General features: G+C 39.5%; 1 protein-coding gene across 4 annotated transcripts in view; it reads left to right on the top strand.

Moving 5' to 3' along the window:
* Positions 1-20,990, top strand: part of JADE3 (jade family PHD finger 3) — a 149,348-nt gene that overhangs the window by 62,101 nt on the left and 66,257 nt on the right. For all 4 annotated transcript variants that reach the window (XM_037992904.2, XM_007991497.3, XM_007991496.3 and 1 more), the window contains 2 exons: positions 10,998-11,054; positions 11,831-11,910. In XM_037992904.2, the coding sequence (XP_037848832.1) occupies positions 11,009-11,054; positions 11,831-11,910 (126 nt within the window). In that variant the 5' untranslated portion in view covers positions 10,998-11,008. The remainder of the gene's footprint in view (positions 1-10,997; positions 11,055-11,830; positions 11,911-20,990) is intronic.

Raw genomic sequence — 20,990 nt, 5'->3', positions numbered from 1 at the left:
TTGAACCCGGGAGGTGGAGGTTGCAGTGAGCTGAGATCATGCCACTGCATGCCAGCCTGGGTGACAGAGCGAGACTCTAACCTCAAAAAAAAAAAAAAAAAAAAAAAAGGGAAGAAAGAAAAGAAAGAAAAATAATTTGAGACACGGAAAATGATTTATGAACCAAAATGTCCATTAAAACCTGATAATAGAAATAATAAATAAAACCAACCTATCACACAAGAGGAATAATTAAGGTACATTAATATTATGGTATTTTATCCAGTCATTTAAACATGGTATACAGGGAAACATTTATGCTAAGATGTTTTAAAATGTGTAAAAATTGGTTTTATAGTGAAATTACTATACATGTATGAAATAAAATATATAGAAAGTAAAAGCCATAAACCAATTTACTAACATTAGTTGCACTGAAGTGACAGATTTCTGGTTGATAAGAACATTCTTGCCAAATTTTTCCATTCCCCACATTTGTACAGTAAACATATAGGACATTTACAACCGGAAAAAATACTTTTCTAAGATTTCAAGATATCTGTTCCCATGTCACTCCCAAATGATTCAGCTGACCTGAAACACTGAAACTATAAAAGTGGCCATCGCTGTCATTCAAGATGGACATTAACCAGAGCTGAAAGAAATCCAGAAAAGTGCAATATAATCAATTAAACAGAGACGTCTCTGTGTCATAATGACAGCCGCACAGACTTTGCATGTTGGAAAAGCCAAAGATCTAAGCAGTGATTCTCAACTGCAGACAATTTTGCCCCCCAGGGGACATTTGGCAATATCTGGAGACATTTATCGGTTATCACAATAATTGATGTTACTGGCATCTAGGGGTAGAGGTCAGAAGGGATGCCGTTAAACATCCTACAAGGCACAGAAATAGTCCCTTACAACGTGCAGACTTATCTGGCTCAAAATGCCAACAGTGCCAAGGTTGACAAATCTTGCTCTAAAAGGATGAAACAGAAATCAATGAGCTATTAAGAAGAGTGTAGAAATGATCAACTTGATTTTATTCATCCAGTTACAGAATTAAATAACAAAGGGGGATTCCCTGAAACCTAAAGGCAATTTTATCAAAAGGAAAACAGGATTTTCGGCCTGCTTAGGGAACTAAGAGAACTCATCAGTTCAAGAAGTGAAACAAAATGAAAATGTAAACAAGTTCAAGAAGGACTGAGATAAAAATCAGAGAGAATAAATCCGTGATGGTATTTGGAAGTAATCCTTAAGGAAAGAAACATCTGAAAGTCTAGCTCCCTTAGGCTTTCAGGAAGATATCATTCAGAGCCATTATCAGAGACAGATATTAGAGTTAAGCCACTGGTCAGGCCAGAGAAGCATATTTCTTATATCCTGAAGGGTGAATTCCTGCCTATGTGGGCAAAGAACATCCCAAACTTTTTTTTTTTTTTTTTTTTTTTTTTTTTGAGATGGAGTCTCACTCTGTCGCCCAAGCTGGAGTACAGTGGCGCGATCTTGGCTCACCGCAACCTCCGCCTCCCAGGTTCAAGCAATTCTCCTGTCTCAGCCTCCTGAGGACTGGGACTACAAGCATGCGCCACCACACCCAGCTAATTTTTTTGTATTTTTAGTAGAGACAGGGTTTCGCCGTGTTGGTCAGGCTGGTCTCAAACTCCTGACCTCAAATGATCCGCCCGCCTCGGCCTCCCAAAGGGCTGGGATTACAGGCGTGAGCCACCACACCCAGGTAAACTCATCTAGTTGTATATATTAACTATGTACAGCTTTTTGTATGTCAGATTTTTTTTTAAGAAAGAAAAGTCCCATAGAAGGACTAGCCCTCTTTAGTTGACCAGGCAGACCTCAAAGTCACAGCAGCCCAGGGGCTGAGCATGATGCTTGATGACACCTGAAAGCATACGGCAAACAACTGTTTTCTGTGATGTCCCTGTTGCGAATATTCATTTAAGAACTAGGAGAGAAAGAGGCCCAATAAGGTCTGTGATTGTCAAAGTAACTTCTTGGAAGAAAAGAGGAATAAGGAGCATAAAAGAAAACAAGTAAGTAAATTTATTTGCATCATGAAAAAAATTACCTTAGAATAAAATGTTTTGTCAAGCGAAACCATAAATCAGTATAGTGTAATCCTGGAGTAACTGTGTGATGTGTCTCAATGTCTTACACGATCTCGGCTCACTGCCATCTCCGCCTCCCAGGTTAAAGCAATTCTTGTGCCTCAGCCTCCCGAGCAGCTGGGATTACAGGCATGTGCCACCATGCCCGGCTAATTTTTGTATTTTTAGTAGAGATGGGGTTTCACCATGTTGGCCAGGCTGGTCTTGAATCCCTGATCTCAGGTGATCCGCTCGCCTCCGTGTCCCAAAGTGCTAGGATTACAGGTGTGAGCCACCGTGCCTGGCTGGAATAAAGTTTTATTCTGAAGAGAGTTGTGTTCATTTGTTTATGTACTGTCTATGGCTGCCTTCATGCTACAATGGCAAATTTGAGTAGTTGTGACAGAGACCATGTGGCCCTCAAAGCCAAAAATATTTACCATCTGGTCCTTTACAGAAAAAGTTGGCTGACCCCTGGTTTAGACACACTTCCCAACCTGGCCTTCTCATGCAAGGTGATTTCTACTCACAGAGTTTGAAATTCCCAAATAATTTGCTAACAAGTCTGTAATTAAAGAGGGTAAGCCTGGTTCCTGGTGACAGAGATAATTATGGATGACAAAGAAATACTTGTCTGTGGCAGGTATCTGCGTAGGCAAATTTGTATGTTCTTTTATTTTTCCTTGGATGTTTTTCGAGGGCTTTTTGGAAAAGAGTTGACCTCCAGACTCCTCATCTGGTCACAAGATTCGTGAGTCATATGGTATATCTTAATTTTAAAAAATAAGCTTTGAAATGCTGAGATAAAGTCTTCATTTAGAAAAGTTCATTATCCCAACTTCCGTTATCTCTTTCAAAGATTTGTTAGGGGTGAGGAGAAGCAGTGACATATGTAGAATATGTTCTTTTCTTCTTCTTTTTTGTTTATTCAATCTCTAGGTAGATGTTTATGGCTTTAATTACTGGACTACTGAGAAGTGGTAGAAATGAAAGATACGCAAGATGAACAGATTTGAAGGACAGAGTTTTGTTTCCATGACATTGAAGCAGGGATAGAATTGTTTTGTAGAGAGGGTGAATTCTCAATTACAGCACAGGCACTTAAACTGTCTCACTGTAGAGAAGGTTAGGACTGTTTGCCCCAAAGCAGAGGATAATCAGCTCAAGAAACACATTTATAGCATTCATGACTTCTATTTAAGAAATAGGTGACCAGGCAGGGTGGCTTATGCCTGTAATCCCAGCACTTTGGGAGGCTGAAGTGGGTTTGCACTCTAGGGATTGCACCACTGCACTCTTGCCTGGGTGACGGAGTGAGACTCTGTCTCAAAAACAACAACAACTAAATGAGTTTGGAGATAAGTATATACCTGTGAAACTGTCATCACAGTCTATGCCATAAACCTATCTATCACCTCCAAAAGTTTCCCTTTGCTCTTATTCTGTCGTGGTAAGAACACAATATAAAGGCCTATCCTGTTAGCAAACTTTTAGGTATACAATGTAGTATTGTTAACTATAGCACTATGCTGTACAAAAGATCTCTATGACTTACCTTAAATTAAGTGGTACATTCTTAAAATTACCACTTAATAAGGATTCACATGTTAAGTAGGGGTGCCTAGAAGCAGAACCTGAGACAGTGTTCAAATGTACGTGATTTATTGAGGAGTATTCTCAGGAGAAACCCGTAAGGGGAAGAGGGTAACAGGGTAAGGAAGAAGGAACCAGTTAGGGTCTTAAGAAAATCTAGCCATAGCCTGTTTGAGGTGGTGGCAGAACAATTATTGACTGCAGGCTGCCTCTGGGAGGGAGACTGGAAGAGTGTAATCCCCAGTTCTTGGGAAGAGAGGGGCCATTGTGAGCCATTAGCAGCCAACAAGAAGTAGCTGGAAAATGGGTACAGTATGCTAGCTAGGTAAACAGGATTGGGTGGGGGCAGCACAGTGTGTTATTCCTTTGCCTGTTTATTTTGTGCAGGATACTGTGCTAAGAGCTAGGGATAAAAAATGAATGTGACACAGTCCCTGCTTTCAAGATGCTTGTGGTCTAATGACAACAGGGCTGATCATGTAAAGCAGCAGTATCCAATCTTTTGGCTTCCCTAGGCCACATTGGAAGAAGAATTATCTTGGGTCACACATAAAATACACTAACACTAACGATAGCTAATGAGCTTTAAATAATCACAAAAAAACCTCAATGTTTAAAGAAAGTTTATGAATGTGTGTTGGGCGGCATTCACAGCCGTCCTGTGCCACATGCAGGCTGCGGGTTGGACAAGCTTGATGTAAAGAATATTGATGGTGCAAGTGAGGTGCTTCTTTGCATGTACTTGGATACTTGGATAGAAAGCAAAGGAGTGAATAATTGTGGAGGAGGGACATCTGGGAAGCTTCATCGAGGACATCCAATGAATGAATAGAACCAGGGTTGGGGAAAATGGACTGGTCAAGGAAAACATGGGGAGGAATTGTAGGTAGAAGGAAGAGCCCTGTGCAAAGGCTGGCAAGCAAGTATGAAACAAGATGAATGTGTTCATGGAATCACATGGGGCATAGTATATGCAGAACAATTGGAGTGGGGTGGAGGGAACAGCAGTTGATGAGGCCTGAGAGACTGGGAGCCAGAACTGGACCTCGCAAGCCATGCTGAGGAGATTGGGCTTAGAAGGGGCACCTTTCTTGCTGTCATTCCTCCAGCCTGTCCTCTGGCTTCTGGATCATCTTGGAGTGCTCATTGTCATTGTACCTGACTGCCCTGCCCCCTGGTGGCCATGTTGCTCTAAGCGTGTCGCTTTAATGCTTCTGAGCCCCAATTTCCTCATCTGTAAAATGGCTGCTGCTGATATGTGTAGAAATAAAAATAGAGATATAAAGATTTACCATCATTGAATCATTCTGCTGATATTTATTGTTTTCTGTCATTTTCCTACAATAATTAAAACAGCAGTATGTCACAGAAATGGACAAACAAATCACTGAACTTTAAACAGCCCAGACCCAAAAATTAACTTGATTTTCTTTTCTAAAAGTCATTGATGACTCATTTTCTTATTTCCCAGTACTGCTGTTACTCGTATTAGATAATCTGTTTCCTAGGCTTTTTTACTAATAATACAAGATTTTTTGTTTCCATCTGTAATAAAAAATAGTTGTTACTGTAATTGTTTTAAAAATGCCAAATTTTGCCTATTCTTTAAAATCGCCCTCTGTCATGAACAGTTTGATGACTCTTTCACTTAAAGAACAGAATATTATAGAAAATGGAGAAACTGTTTTATCCAAAGTACACATACCCAGAACTTCAGATGAGAGGAGTATCCATCTCACAAGAAGTCTTAGGTCTTCTGAAACTCTCAGGGAGGTGAGGAGAGAGGGTCCATGGTCAGTTGGTTTTCTTCACTGAGATTTTTAGGAAATAAAAATGTTTTTTCTATGACATTTGTTGCCCTTGATCCCATCATGAGTCATCCATATGGAGGTTATATTCAGTATATTCAGTGGGAACATAAACTTTGATTTCTCTGGGATAAATGCCCAGGAGTGCAATTGCTGAGTCATAGTTACATATTTAATTTTCAAAGAAATGACAAATATTTTCTAGAATAGCTATACTGTTTTACATTCCCACCAGCAATGTATAAGTGATATAGTTTCTCTACGCTTTCTCTAGGATTTGATGTTTTTGCTATTTTTTATTTCAACTATTGTAATAATAAGTGTGTAATAATATCTTGTGATTTTAATTTGCATTTCCCTAATGGCTGGTGATACTGAATGTCTTTTCACGGGCTTATTTGCCATTTGTGTTCCTCTTTGATAAAATGTCTGCTGATTTATTATTTATTTATTTATTTATTTATTTATTTATTTTGAGACAAAATCTCGCTGTCACCCAGGCTGGAGTACAGTGGTGCGACCTAGGCTCACTGCAACCTCTGCCTCCCAGGTTCAAGCAATTCTCATGCTTCACCCTCCCAAGTAGCTGGGATTACAGGTGCGTGCCACCACACCCAGCTAATTTTTGTATTTTTAGTACAGATGGGGTTTCACCATGTTGGCCAGGCTGATCTCGAACTCCTGACCTCAAATGATCCACCCACTTTAGCCTCCCAAAGTACTGGGATTGCAAGCACAAGCCACCACGCCTGGCCCATCTGTTGATCTTTAATTAGGTCATTTGTTTCCTTACTGTTGAATTTTGAGAGTTCCTTACGCATTCTGGAATATAAGTTCGTTGTCAGATATGTGTTTTATAATAAATTTACATATATAGTATTTCTAAGAAATAACCAAAATGTTTTCTAGAATAGCTCTACTATTTTACATTCCCACCAGCAATGTATGAATGATAATTTCTTCACATCTTCTCCAACATTTGATATTATACGTGTGTGTAATATGTGTAAATATTTTGTCCCATTCTGTTGCTTGCTTTTGCATCTTGTTAACAGGGTCTTTCTCAGAGCAGAAGTTTTTTTAAAAATATAAGAAGATAGTTTATTTGGGCCAAGTTTGAAGACCACAACTCAGCAGCATAGATTCAAGTTGCCCTGGATGTGCTTCTGAGAGCAAAAGTCTTTACTTTTGATGAAAACACATTTTTCTTTGCCAATCATGCTTTAGGTGTCAGGTCTAAGAACTCTTTGCTTAGCCCTAGATCCTGAAGACTTTTTCTTACGCTTTTTGTAAATATTTTATAACTTTACATTTTTCATTTAAGTCTGTGATCCATTTTGAGTTACGTTTTGTGTGTTAGGTTGTGGTAGGCAGAGATGTCCATGTCCTAATCTCTGCAACCTGTGAATATGTTAAGATTGCTATTTAGCTGACTATAAAATAGGGACATTATCCTGGATTATCTGGGTGGGTCTAATGTAATTACATAGGTCCTTAAAAGTGGAAGAGGGAAGCAGAACAGAAGGGTCAGAGAATGAGCTGTGATGACAGAAACGGGATCAGAGAGATGCAGTGTTGCTTGCCTTCAAGATGGAAGAAGACAGCCAAGATCAAAGGAGTACGAGTGTCCTCTAAAAGCTGTAATAGGCAAGGAAATGAGTTCTCCCCTGTAGCCTCCAGAAAGGAACACAGCCCTGATGACATCTTGATTTTAGCTCTGTGAGACCTGTGTCAAAATCCTGACCCACTAAACTGTAAGATAGTAAATTTATGTAGTTTTAAACCACAGAGTTTGTGGTAATTTGTTACTGTAACATTAGAAAACTAATAAATAGGTGTTTTAGAAAAGCTTCTGTTAAAATAGGATTTTATATGTTTGAGTATACTATTTATCTGAACAGTTTTTATATATGCAACATCCCCGTGATATCAGACAAATGAAGCGCTACTCTAAGTAGATCTGTGCATTCAGTGGAGAATAGTTAGAAAATGCATTACTTTTATTTCTGCTTAAATTTCTACATTCATTGTGACTTTAAATTCCCCACTATTACTTTTTAATAGGAAGTATCTTGTTGTTACTGTTGGTTTTGTTTGCATTTCAGAAAAGAGTTGAATGAAATTTTGCACCAAAGAGCCAAATGTAGCCCCAAAAATTTACGTGATGGGAGGCTAACATTCTCTTTTTTTAAAATATTCAATTGACTGACTACAGGACAAACAGAACCTTAGTTAATGGTCCTGATACTTGTACTAATTTGATTAGTTTTTTAAATGACAGCTTTGAAATATAATTTATATACCATACAGCTTACCCACTTAAAGTATACAATTCAGTTATTTTAATTTGTTCACAGATATGTGCAACCAATCACCAAAGGATACAATATGTTTTCACACTGTCTTCTAATTTTAATTGTTTCTGAGAAGTTCGCTGTTAATTTTATTGGGCTTCTTTTGTAAGTGATGAGTTGTTTTTTCCCCTTGCTGCTTTCAAGATTTTCTCCTTGTCTTTGGCTTTCAGTTATTTTACTATGAGGAATCTCTTTCTGGATCTCTGCGTTTATCCTACTTGATGTTCTTTGAGTTTCCTGAGTGTGTAAATTAATGTTTTTCAGTAAATTTGGGAAGTTTTTCTAATATTTTTTCTGCTCCTTTCTCGTTCACTTTTCCTTTTGGTACTCTCATTATGTATATATTGATGAACTTAATGGTGTTCTACATTTCTCTGAGACTGTTTATTCTTCTTTTTTCCATCTGTTCTTCAACTTGCCTAATCACTGTTGACCTACTTCAAGTTCATTAATTCTTTTTTCTGCCTGTTATCTACTGTTGAGGCCCTTCAGTGGATTTTTCATTTCAATTGTGCTTTCAACACCAGAATTTCTATTTGGTTATTTTTTATATTTCCTATTTCTTTATTGATAGTCTCTGTTTTGTAAAATATTGTCATCATACCTTCCTTTACTTCTTTAATCATGGTTTTCTTTAGTTCTTTGAACATACTTATATGGCTAATTTGAAGGTTTTGCCTGTTAAATCTGACATGTGGTTGTATGGGTCATACTTTCCTGTTTCTTTGCATATCTCTTAAGTTTTTGTTGGAAACTGGGCATATTGGATAATATATTGTAACAATTGTGGGTACTACCCCCTCCACCAGGGTTCTTTATTATTATTATTTGCTTATTTACTGCTTTAGTAACTGGCTGGATTATTTTATTGAAGGCTATTTCCTCAACCCCCATTCTCACCCTGCAGTATGAAGCCTCTAATGTTGCTCTTCGGGGGTACAAGCTTGTATATGCCCACAGTCACCCTGGGATGACAGTGGTTTTGGTGAGGCTCTCCTTGGCTGTCTCTTTACTTGACCACACCATGCTGTTATGGTCTACTAATTGTTGACTGGTTGCTCTTGATTTTTGTTTTGTTTTGTTTTGTTTTTGTTTTTGTTTTTTTGAGATGGATTTTCACTCTTGTCACCCAGGCTGGAGTGCAATGGTGCGATCTCAGCTCACTGCAGCCTCCACCTCCCGGGTTCAAGCAGTTCTCCTACCTCAGCCTCCCGAGTAGCTGAGATTACAGGCGCCTGCCACCACGCCCAGCTGCTCTGTTGTTTTCATCATGTCCTGGAACATAAATTGCTCCACAAACTGATCCAATCAAATTAGGGCTCCTTTGAAGATAGTTTCTGAGATCAGTGTTTGAGATTTCTTCTGACCCCAAGAGGCTATCTCTTTCCCTGGTTCTCTCTGGCATATTAGGCAGCCTAGGCTTGAACTTCTGTACACTCAGTTGCAGATGAAGTCAGTTTTATTGCAGGAGAATTGAAGTCCCCTATTCTATGCCCTGCCTCTCTCCCTGGGAAAAATCTTTGAGCCACAGCTCTGGCACAGGGGGTGGAGACAAATGGTGAGCTTCCCTCTGAGTGTCAGCCCCAGGTCTCCCAAGTTTGCCTCTTCTGGTATAGAACCCTTACCCCACAAGGTAACGCCAGAGCAATCAAGGCTCTGGTATTCTTGGTGGCACAACACCCAAGGCTTAGCCTCCATCTCATGAGTTGGGGGCTAGGTGGAAGAAGGGAGCCCCCACCTCTCAGCTACATTCTCCTGTAACGTAGCCTCAGCAAAAGTAGCTGGGAACAGGATAAGAGATGCCAACATCCTGTTCTTCCCAGGAAGAAAGAAACTGGGAGCTGGGGTAGAAGGAACACTATGTTCTTGGCTACTCTACTCTGGCATGAGATCTCTGCTGGGAGGGAAGATGGAGGAAGTGGTTCTAGATCCAAATACTGCAGACTTTGACTTTACTTTCTGAATTTTAGTAGATTTTCTTGAATAAGTACTTCTTCATTTGCTGTATGCCCTTACAGCCATTTCCAGAGACTTTAAATGGTGGTGTTTTTTTTTTTTAATTGAAATAACTTTCACCAGTTTCGCTGGGAAGAGGGTCGTCCACGGAGCTGCTCACGCTGTTATGCCAGAAGTGGAACTCTATAAGCTTTTTAACATACAGTTTTATTGCTGCTACTCTTAATTGCTCAGAGTGGCCTTGTACTTGGATTTCTACTTCCTTAGTAGATTGTAAATAGTTTGAAGGCAGTAGCTTTGACCTTTATTCATTATGGAATCATGATAGCCCCTGGTAACATGTTGTATGTTGTGGCACATAAAAGAATGTCAGTCACTGACTGTATTGCTGTCTTTTCAAGTTTACATTTTCAGCTCTTCCTTTGTGACATAAAGTGCTTAACTGTGTCTTCCTTTTTTCTTACACTCCAGTGCTAGTGTGTTCCCAGAAGGGTGATGCTTCTTTCTTTTATCTGTCATTGGCCATACTCAGGGAAGTACACTTGAACCGTTAGAAGTTTTAGTCCAAAGCATTTTTATTTACTCCTCACAATATAGGAGCTTTCTTTAACATTCCCTGTAGTATGTATATAATTATGACTTTAGGCTACTTATTTGGGATATGGGGACAGGAAGAGAGAGAGAGAGGGATAAAGGGCAGGCAGAAAATTAGTGTGGTCATGTTCTTAAAGGTGGATATGCCTCACTTGTTCTTTCTTCAGTCAGATATGTCTCATACTTTTCAAACCTTGGCTCTTGATGGCCCTGCCCTCATGACTGATTTTTTCTTTTCTGTTCCTCTCTTATTGGGGATCACTGACTGGTTATGGCCCCATGGCTGCCCCACTCTTTGGTTTGGTTGACAGTGGCCATGTGGCCACATCTGAGGCTCCAGTTAGTGCTGTACCACTCATCTGTGGCTTGGGCTTCCTCTTAAGGCTAATGTGGCCTTTCCTAGTCTTTGACATGCTTTGTATTGAAAGATTTGGTAGTACTTTTCTCTCATTACTCTAAGTCATTTGAGAATATTCTTGACAAAAATCATTCAGTTTGCGTGATTTGCTTGCTGCTACTTCTGGGATCTGTGGGACAGTGTTGACTGCCCTCTGGGATGGGTGCGTGTGAACTGTTTTATTCAGTGTTGTTCTTTTTCCCAGGATGCTCCAGGATGAAACGCCATAGGCCTGTCAGCAGCAGTGACAGTTCAGACGAGAGTGAGTAGAACTGGCTGGCAGCTGGTAACCTTTCTATCTATATCCCTTGGGGATTTTTCCTTTCATTTGATGATAAGCCATTTCATGCTTTTTTCAATGGTTAAAAAACGTTTCTGAGAAGGAAAATTCAGGGCACCATTTTCTTATTTAAATTTCATTAGAGATAGATAAATTAGAAGAATTGGTTGTGTGTGGCATATAACTGTTTTCACTTTCCATTTACGTAAGCAACAAAAGCCAAATCTAGTAATGCTTTAATAGAGCTTCTCTAGAAAGAAGAAAAGTACAAGAGCATAAATTGTAGGCCCTGATATTCTAATTGTAGCTTAGGTACTAAGTGTTTGACTGTGAGTCAGTCATCATTTGTAAAAGGCAGTAACCTTATTAGCAAGAGCCTTTGGGGAAGCGCTGAAGTATACATAGATTACTTGCTCCACATTTTTAGTTTTTCCAGTTGTTTTTGGAGATACTTTTTCTTCAAGTGGAATATGAATTGTGTTATTGCAGAACATTATGAGGTGTGATTATACCAAATCAGATAATCTCATCCTTAGCATTGTTGAAGCTTTTGCACTGTAGGAGATCATCTATAAATGTCACTAGACTCCATTATGAGGCATTCTTCAGTGCAGTTTGACTGTTTTCTTCAGTGGTATGAACTCTCTGGTTTCTCCATGATATTTTTCATATTCTCTTGGATGACATTTAGTTTTATGACATTTAGTTATATTAGTAGGTAATGCATCTCAGTATTATTTTCTAATTATCTTTTACAGGTCCTTCCACTTCCTTTACTTCTGGCTCAATGTATAGGATCAAGTCAAAAATTCCAAATGAACACAAGAAACCTGCTGAGGTGAGATCATATTCTCGATTTTTAGACTTAAGCTATAGTTTGGATGCTTGTCTCTCAAAACCTCATGTTGAAATTATATCCCAATGTTGGAGGTGCAGGCCTAATGGGAGATGTTTGGATCATGAGAATATATCCCTCATAAATAAATTAATGCCCTCCCAGTGCAAGGGGTAAGTGAGTTTTCACTCTGTTAGTTCCCTTGAGAGCTGGTTGTTAAAAAGAGTCTGGCACCTCCTCCCATTCTCTCTTGTTTCTTCTTTCACCATGTGATCTCCACATATGCTAGCTCCCCTTGGCCTTCCACCATGAGTAGAAGCAGCCTGAGGCCCTTACCAGCTGCCCAATCTTGAACCTTCCAGCCAGCAGAACCATAAGCTAAAAAAACCTCTTTTCTTTATAAATACTTAGCCTCAGGTATTCCTTTATAGCAATACTAAATAAACTAAGACTACTTTTAAAAGGATAGATGGCTGCCTCCTAACTATATACCAACAGTACCCAGAATCTGAAGATGTGAAGAGTAAAGAATGTGTCAGTGGGTAGGCTTGTTTTCTGATGAACTTATTTGTTTTCCAAGAAAGATTCCATTTTCCGTCTCCTTTAGGAGAACAATAATCTTCACACTGTGATTTCATTTTGTGATTTCACTCATCTTCACACTGTGGTGACACGTATTGCCTGGCTTTAGAATATTCCTCCCGTAACCAGGAAGTCAAAGAGAGCCAGACTAGGGGAATTGGGAAGGACCTAGAGATAGCCTGGCCTTTGATTGGAAAAAGCTAAGTTAGCAGGTGAGGAGAGATAATACAGAAAGGGATAGGTGAGTAGGACTACATTAAAGATCGTATGGGTCATGATCTGTGAAGCTGTGATGGGTCCTTACAGCCTTTGGATCACTCCTGGCCCAGAACGAATAGGTCAATCCTTATGAGGCTGGTCATCTTTTCCACAAAAGGCAGCAAAGTGCCAGGGTTCCCCTTCAACTTGATCATGGTTTAGTGAATCCTACAGACTTTCCTCTGTGATAATTAAATGATGATAAAATGACCTTGTGTATCTTCACTTCTACTATGAGTAGACTTCCTTAGCTGTAAAAGAACAGAAAATATATTAGTTATGTATTGCTGCATTACAAATTATCACAAAATTCATGTCTTAAAGCAGCACACACTTATATCTCAGTTTCTATGGGTCAGTAATCTGGGCATGGTGTGACTAGATTCTTTGTTCAGGATCTTTCAAGGCTGAAATCACTGTGGAAAATGGGATGTGTTCTCATCTGGAGGCTTGCCTAGGGAAGAATTTGCCACCAAGCTCATGTTGTAGGCAGAATTTGTCTCCTTGGAGCTAAAGGACTGAGGTTTCTGTTTTCCTTCTTGCTTTTGGCAGAGAGCACTCTCAGTTTCTAAAGGCCACTTGTAGTTCCTTGCCACATGGCCTTTTCCATAGATCCTTTCACAACATGGCAGCATACTTATTCAGAGCCAACAAGGAGAGTCTTTCCCTCCGGTCAGCTAAGATGGAGTGTTACATAACATAATATAATCATGGGAGTGGCATCCCCATCACATTTGCTATATAATGTGACCTAATCAAAGGAATGACATCTCATCATGTTTGCCATATTCTGTTGTTTAGAAGCAAGTCACAGGTCCCACTGCCTTAATAGAAAGGGAGTGACTCTTTGTGGGTTACTTTTGGGTGTGTCCACCAGAGAGCATTTCTCTCTTCCTTGGAGGTCACTTTTCATTTCTTTTGCCAGGGATTTTTCTGGGCACAATAGAAGTAAAAGTTTATTTATATGTGTCCATGTCATACAGAAAAACTTAGGGAATATAACACACATAAACAGGAGTGGAAGAAATTTCCCATCTGTCTAGAGGAGACTTTGACTGCAGAATGGTGAGAAAGAAACCTTGCTACCTACCCTTTTAGGAGGACAGCTGGTCCTAGGACATAAGGCAATTCAAGGGCTTTGGATTTTGAGGCCTACTGCCTCCCAGGCAGTGGGAATAGTAGTCTTTTTGTTGCAAGGGATAGGGGACCTGGGCTGCTGAAAGCAAATTATTTTCATTTATATTTAATCTGTTATAAAAAGGAAAACCTGGTGATATTGTAGGACAAAACTAGCCTTTGCATTAGAAGAGTTTGATCCCATGTTCTGCTTTGCTGGCTTATTTCATCTCTTTGAAATAATTTGTCAGCATAACATGGACATTATCATACCTATCTCTCATAGCTACCATTTATTGAAGTTTTATGTGCCAAAAGCTTTACATTAGTTTCCCAAATTTAAACAGTTATGAGACTCTCCTTGGATGCCTGTTTAAAATAATGATTCCAGACTTACCCCACCCTGTGACACTACTGAATTAGTATTTCCAAGAAAGGTGCCTAGGATCTGGATTTTAAAAAGTGACTCAGGTGATTTTTATAATCAAGCACATCGGGGAAGTAATATATTCCTGTTCTATTCCTCCAGTAACACTATAAAGTAGGTACTTTCCAGTTTTTTGTTTGTTTGTTTGTTTTGCAGGTGATGAGGCTCAGAGAAATTTATTTGCCCAGGGTCATTTGAAAAAGCAGAACTGACATTCAAGTTTTTATTCATGCTGAATCTTGTTTTATTAACCCATATGCATTGGACATATTATGTAGGGTACAATAACTGTAGAGTAAACATTTGTTGAAACTTTGGCAGTTAAGAAATATGGGACAGCACCAGTGTTTTCTCATGAGTAGTTATAATCAAAGTTTCCATAATGAAGTGAGAACAAAACTCAAGAATAAAGAGAACAAACCTGGAATTGAACAGGGGCTGGGAACCCAGGCAGCAAGAAGAATATAGTAGGAACCCTTGGTAAAAGAAGAGAAGTAAAAGTAAGTGGGAATTGGCAAAGGTGACAAGCACACACTACTCACAGGTGAGTCTGAAAGCAGCCTTTGAGGAATCAGATGGAACCACTGTGAATTCTTTCTTCCTCTTTGGCTCCTGAATCTGAAGCAATATTGCCATTGGCTGCTTTTTATTTTTTTAAATTTATTTATTTATTTATTTAGATTCGGAATCTTGCTCTGTCACTCAGGCTAGAGTGCAGTGGTGCAATCTCGGCTCACTGCAACCTCCACCTCCCAGGTTCAAGCGATTTTCCTGCCTCAGCCTCCCAAGTAGCTGGGAGTACAGGCACCTGCCACTGCGCCTGGCTGATTTTTGTATTTTTAGTAGAGACGGGGTTTCACCATCTTGGCCAGGCTGTCCTTGAACTCCTGACCTCGTGATCCACCCGACTTGGCCTCCCAAAGTGCTGGGATTACAGACGTGAGCCACTGTGCCCAGCCACCATTGACTGCTTTTTTCAAAGCGTCAGTTTATGCCCTATTTCTGATAGCGTGAGTATCACTTTTCTCTCAATTTCTGATTTTCCTGGCCCTATTTGCTGCACCTGTTTGCTTCAGACAATTGTTTTAAGGTTCACTTAAGAAATACGACATATTTGTACGCTTCTTTATTTCTGATGTTCCCATTTTTCTTTTTTGTTCATTTGTTTCTGTTTGAAGAATTTCCTTTAGCTATTATTTTAGGATAGGTCTGCTGGTGATAAATTCTCTTAGTTTTCCTTCATCTGAGGATGTCTTGATTTCTCCTTCATTCTTGAAGGATATTTTCACTTGATATAGATTTCTGGTTTGACAGTACTTTTCTTTCAGCACTTGAAAAATATGCTGCTTCCTTCTGGCCTCCATGGTTTCTGATGAGAAATCTGCCCCCATTCAGATAGGTTGTTCTCCTCTAGGTAGTCATTTCTTTCCCAACTGTTTTTGAGATTTTTCTTTGTCTTTAGTTTTTTAAAGTTAGATTATGATGTACCTGGGCATGGATTTCTTTTGGCTTATCCTCTTTGGGCTTTAATCAGCTTCTTGAATCTGTAGATTTATATCTTCCACTAAGTTTAGGAAATTTTCAGCCATTATTTCTTCAAATATTTTTCAACTCCACCTTCTTTTTCCCCTCCTTGTGGGGCTTCAGTTGCATGAATGGTAGACCTTTTGTTATTTTCCCACAGGTCCCTCAGGCACTTTTCTTTTTTTTTTTTTTTTCAGTGTATATTCTATTGAACAGATTGAATAATTTCTCTTGTTCATTGGTTCTGTCTTCTGTTCATTAATTCCATTCATTGGTTGAGCCTATCTTATGAGTTTGTTATTTCAGTAATTGCATCCTAAAATTCTATCCTAAAATTTCCATTTGGTTATTCTTATATATTCCATTTCTTCACCGAGACTTTCTGTTTTTTGTTTCAAAAGTGTTTGTAATTTCTTGTTGAAACGTTTTTATCATGGATGTTTTAAAATCCTTGTCAGATAATTCTAACATCTATGTGATCTCAGTGTTGATGCCTGTTGATTGTCTCTTCTCATTCCCAGTTCTTAGTATGATGAGTGCTTTTCAGTTGTATCCTGGACTTTTTCAGTATTATGTCATTAGACACTGAGTCTTATTTAAATCTTCTGTTTTAGTAGTCCTCCGCTATAACCAGGCCAGTGGGAAAGAGGGCTGCTGACTCTTTACTACCTGTTGTTGAATTCCTAAGCTCCCCATCCTAGCTCTTTATTTCTCTGGGAAGCAGGACTGGGGAGTCTCTACTGCTTCATAGAGGTGGAAATTCCCACCACCTTGTTGCCCCCACTTGATGATGGAGGATATGGTGGTAGTGAAAGTACCACCTTATTGATGGGTGATGGTGACAGCCCAGGCTCCCTACCCAGTCTGCAAACATCACATTGAGGAGGAGGGGTGCCTCATTTTTGCTGGGAGAGAGTGAACAGCAAGACCTCTCAGGTGGTGTACATTGACACCGCAATAATCACCCTTTTTTAAAAACCATTTTTAACATATTTTCTTGAAATATAATTCTCGTACCATACAATTCACCCATTTTAAGTGTATAATTCAGTGGGTTTTAGTATGTTCAGAGTTGTGTAACCCATTACAATAATAATTTAGAACATTTTCATCACCTCAGAAAGAAACCCCTTACCCATTAGCAGTAATTCCCCATCTCCCTACCTGCAACCCCTAGCAACCACTAATTTACCTTCCTTCTCTATGGATTTCCCTATTCTAGACATTTCATATAAATGGAATCATGCAACACGTGCCCTTTGTGTCTGGCTTCTTTCACTGAACAGTGTTTTCATCTCTCATGTTATAGCATGTATTAGTCCGTCCGTCCGTCTTTCCTTCCTTCCTTCCTTTATTTATTTATTTATTTTTATTTATTTATTTTTGACAAAGTTTCGCTCTTGTTGCCCAGGCTGGAGTGCGATAGCGCGATCTCGGCTCACCACAACCTCCACTTCCTACGTTCAAGCGATTCTCCTGCCTCAGCCTCCTGAGTAGCTGGGATTACAAGCATGCACCACCACACCTGGCTAATTTTGTATTTTTAGTAGAGACAGAGTTTCTCCATGTTGGTCAGGCTGGTCTTGAACTCCCGACCTCAGGTGATCCACCCGCCTCAGCCTCCCACAGTGCTGGGATTACAGGCATGAGCCACCGTGCCTGGACACTGCGTTTCTTTTTATGACTGAATGATACTACATTTCATCAGTACACATTTTGTTTATCTGTTCATCGGTTGGTGGACATTTGGGTTGTTTCCACTTATGAGGTATTATGAGTAATTCTGCTGTGAACATTCAGGTACAAGTTTTTGTGTTGACGTGCATTTTCAGTTGTCTTGACTACACACATAGGAGTGGAATTGTTGGGTCATATAGTAACTCTACTTAACCATTTAACTATTTAAAGAGCTACGAGGCTGTTTTCCAAAGGGGTTCATCATTTTTCAGTCACACCAGCAATATATGAGAGTGTTTGAAATTTGTTATTGCTGTAACAGAGACTTCAACTTCTTCTAGTGACCCTGTTTTTGTCTCTCCTCTTGGCTCAAGGTCTCTTTGTGCTTGTCCTCATAGGAATTTTGTCTCTTGCAGTTCTCCCAAGCTGTTAGCCAATGTTATTATCCCTGGAGGCTTTAGCATAGTAGACGGTATGGGGGAGGGGCAGCATTCGCTAATCTTTTCATTAACTCTTTCTTAGTCTTTAGGGTGCATAGGGGTCCTGTTTCTGGGGGTGGAAGTGGTGGTGGGGAAAGTAGTCTTCAGGTAAAGCCTTTTTGCCCCTGCCCCCAATTCCCTCATTGGCCTGTAGCAGATATCTTCTGATGTTCTCAGCCTTTGTCCTTGAGGTTCTCGCTCCTGTAGGTTAACTTTTTGCCCCTTAGGTAACACAGGGAGGCTGAGGCTGGATGCTTTTCCCTTCTCCCAGCAGTGATGAAACTGCACCATTCCCCTCACTTGATACCCTTCCCCTGCAGATGAAGCCTTTTGTTTGGTAAGGGAACCAGGGTACTAAGCACCAAGTACCCAGACAGCACCGCTCTGGTGCTTTCTCCAGGTACCGCGCCCCCCACCCCAGCTTCCCTGTGTGAGCAGAATTGGGTTCCTGAAGAAAAAGCTTGCAAGCAGTTGGGACCCCCCCCTCCCGTAACTACAGCCCCCAGGAACTTCATATTCTTATATCAGTCCCCACACAGCATCCAGCGATTCAAAATTTCTAGTTTAATGTTCCTGCTGTGGCTTCTGCCACAGGTAACCAAATGCTCTGCCCTGTGTCTCCCTGCAGGCACCTGTCTCTCTGAATTGGCTATTTGTGCTGTGATTCATTTCTCTGATGGGTTCATGAAAATTTGTTAATTTGCTGCCTGTCCTGCCATTTGCTTCTTATAAAAACGGGAGATTGTTTTGTTTTGTTTTCTGACTACAAGTCTGAGGCAAAACCAGAATTCTTGAGCCTTACGATTTTACTGGGAATTAGTCACTGACGTGCAATATAAATTATCATTTTTGCAGAGGATTAATCGGCTGCGTTAAAAGATATATATTTTTCTTTGGTATTTAGTGTATCAGTGAGATTCTTGTGCAAGTCTCCCTCTAATTTATCCCGTAGAGAAGAGTTTCCTAGGGATATGTGAATCCCCTGTATGGTTCAGGGGCTTTGTGTACCTTCTGGAAATTGTATACAGATTTTTAAGGGTATGTTCTTTGTTAATTTTTTTCTGAGATAGTAGCCTTATCTGATTCTTAAAAGGGCCCATACTTTAAAGTTGTTGTTGTTTTTTTTAATCCCTAGAAAAAGTACATAGTAACTGGCTGAGTGCCGTGGCTCATACCTACAATCCCAGCACTTTGGGAGACTATTAAAAAGTCTTCCATTTGTTATCAGAAGCTAGGATATTTTTGACTACTAGTCTGGTGTGTAAAACATATCAACCTATCTTAAAACATGGACTGCATATCATCTGTAGGCCTGGAGTCTCGTTATTATCCAAGACTTTCATAGCAACAGAATGAAAGCTCATATATTTTAATTCAGTGGAGAGCACTACATACTCTCTAGTAAAGCCTGTTTATATCATTGTACCTATATTTCTAACAAGCTTAATTATTTGGTTTTCTGACCTGCAGCAGATAAAAAGCACTGAGCTACAAGTGCATACTTATTACACAAAAGGGGACATTGAGGGAAGGGAGAATAATTTGCAAAGCAGCCTTCAGATGTTATTTCTTGTGCTAAAACTGCTCAGATCTCTAAATCAGACTTTGTTGCTCCCCATTCTCCATTACATCTCTGTTTGATATGGGGGAAAGGGAATAATCCAACTTAAGCAACCCAAAGGTGCATTGCTTTATGGTAACTGATGTTGCAGTTGGTGTTAGCCCATAGCCATCAAAATGTTCTGTTTATTCTTTATAAGAAACCTGAGAGTTATTTTAAACTATTTGAAAAATATTTCCATGGGTTTTAAAGTTTTAAATTTAGAAATTGAATAAACTTTTTGATTCATTGAAAAAAATCAATGTGGGATGCAATGTCTTGACAATACAAGAACAGAGTTTTTAAGGGTTTTAGGCACAGTGTTCTTTGCTAAGTTTTCTCTGCTATTGATTCTTCTTAACCTGACAACTTTTTGCCTAAAGATTGTATAATTAAAATTAATTCATTTTGCTTAAATATAATTACCAGTTTGTGGCTGTTTTATGCTTTTGGGGTGACATGTCAGTTTGTGGTCAGTTATATATAGCTTCAGATTTCAGTGACTGAATCAAACTTGATCAGTCTCTCTGCTTTATTCACATGGACCAGACAGTGTTCCTCTTTGTGTCATACAGGAAGTTAATGTTTTGACTTTTCCTATGAAAAATGTCACACAAATGTTCAGAGGAGCTGTGCTTTAAAAAATTGCCAACCGAGAGATGTTAATGAGAGCAATAAAAGTCAGAGTTGTCTGCAAAGGGCATTTTCATTTTGTGGCTCTGGCAGGTTGAGCATTGATGTTCTAATTGAATTCATAGTGAGGCCTCCTTTGTTTCTGCAAGCATCTGACAGGCCAGATGTGCACACAGTGTTGGGCTTGGCATAGCTTCTGGACTGTATGTTAGCCAGTGAATCCCCTCTTTGACCATAAATGAACAGTTATCTGGTAAGTACAAAGCCTTTTTGTTTCAGGAACTTTTGGGAAAACTACCAGTGCATGTAAAATAGACACACTATTAAGAACTTGTAAAACTTCTCAACTTCATTACCTAGAAAGGTCAGGGTCAGCATCTAGGTCCCTCCTTCATTATCTTTAATTTAGCAACAAATGGCTATGTTTTATTTTGTGAAGTTTCTACATTACCTTGTGGCCTTTGGAATGTTGGTTAAAGTTCTTGATGGGGCTCTTGCTTGGGAACTGTGTCTTTGGGAGCCAAACCATGCACATTTTAACTGAGCTGTGAACTCATATCTCTCTTACCCCATCAACAATTACTTTGTGGACTATGGAGAAGAACTCAGTTATATACTTGTTTCTGATTTTAGAAGGAACGCTATGATGATGATAATAAAATAACACCATCTAGCATTTATTTAGAAATTACTATGAGCTCCATACTGTGCTAAGTCCTTTATACAGGTTCACCCATTTAATCTTTGCAACCCCTATGAGGTGAGAGTTACTATCCCCATTTTATAG

This window comes from Chlorocebus sabaeus, chromosome X (assembly GCF_047675955.1).
Source record: "Chlorocebus sabaeus isolate Y175 chromosome X, mChlSab1.0.hap1, whole genome shotgun sequence".
NCBI classification, from domain to species: Eukaryota; Metazoa; Chordata; class Mammalia; order Primates; family Cercopithecidae; genus Chlorocebus; species Chlorocebus sabaeus.
This window is presented reverse-complemented; position numbering and strand designations above follow the sequence as displayed.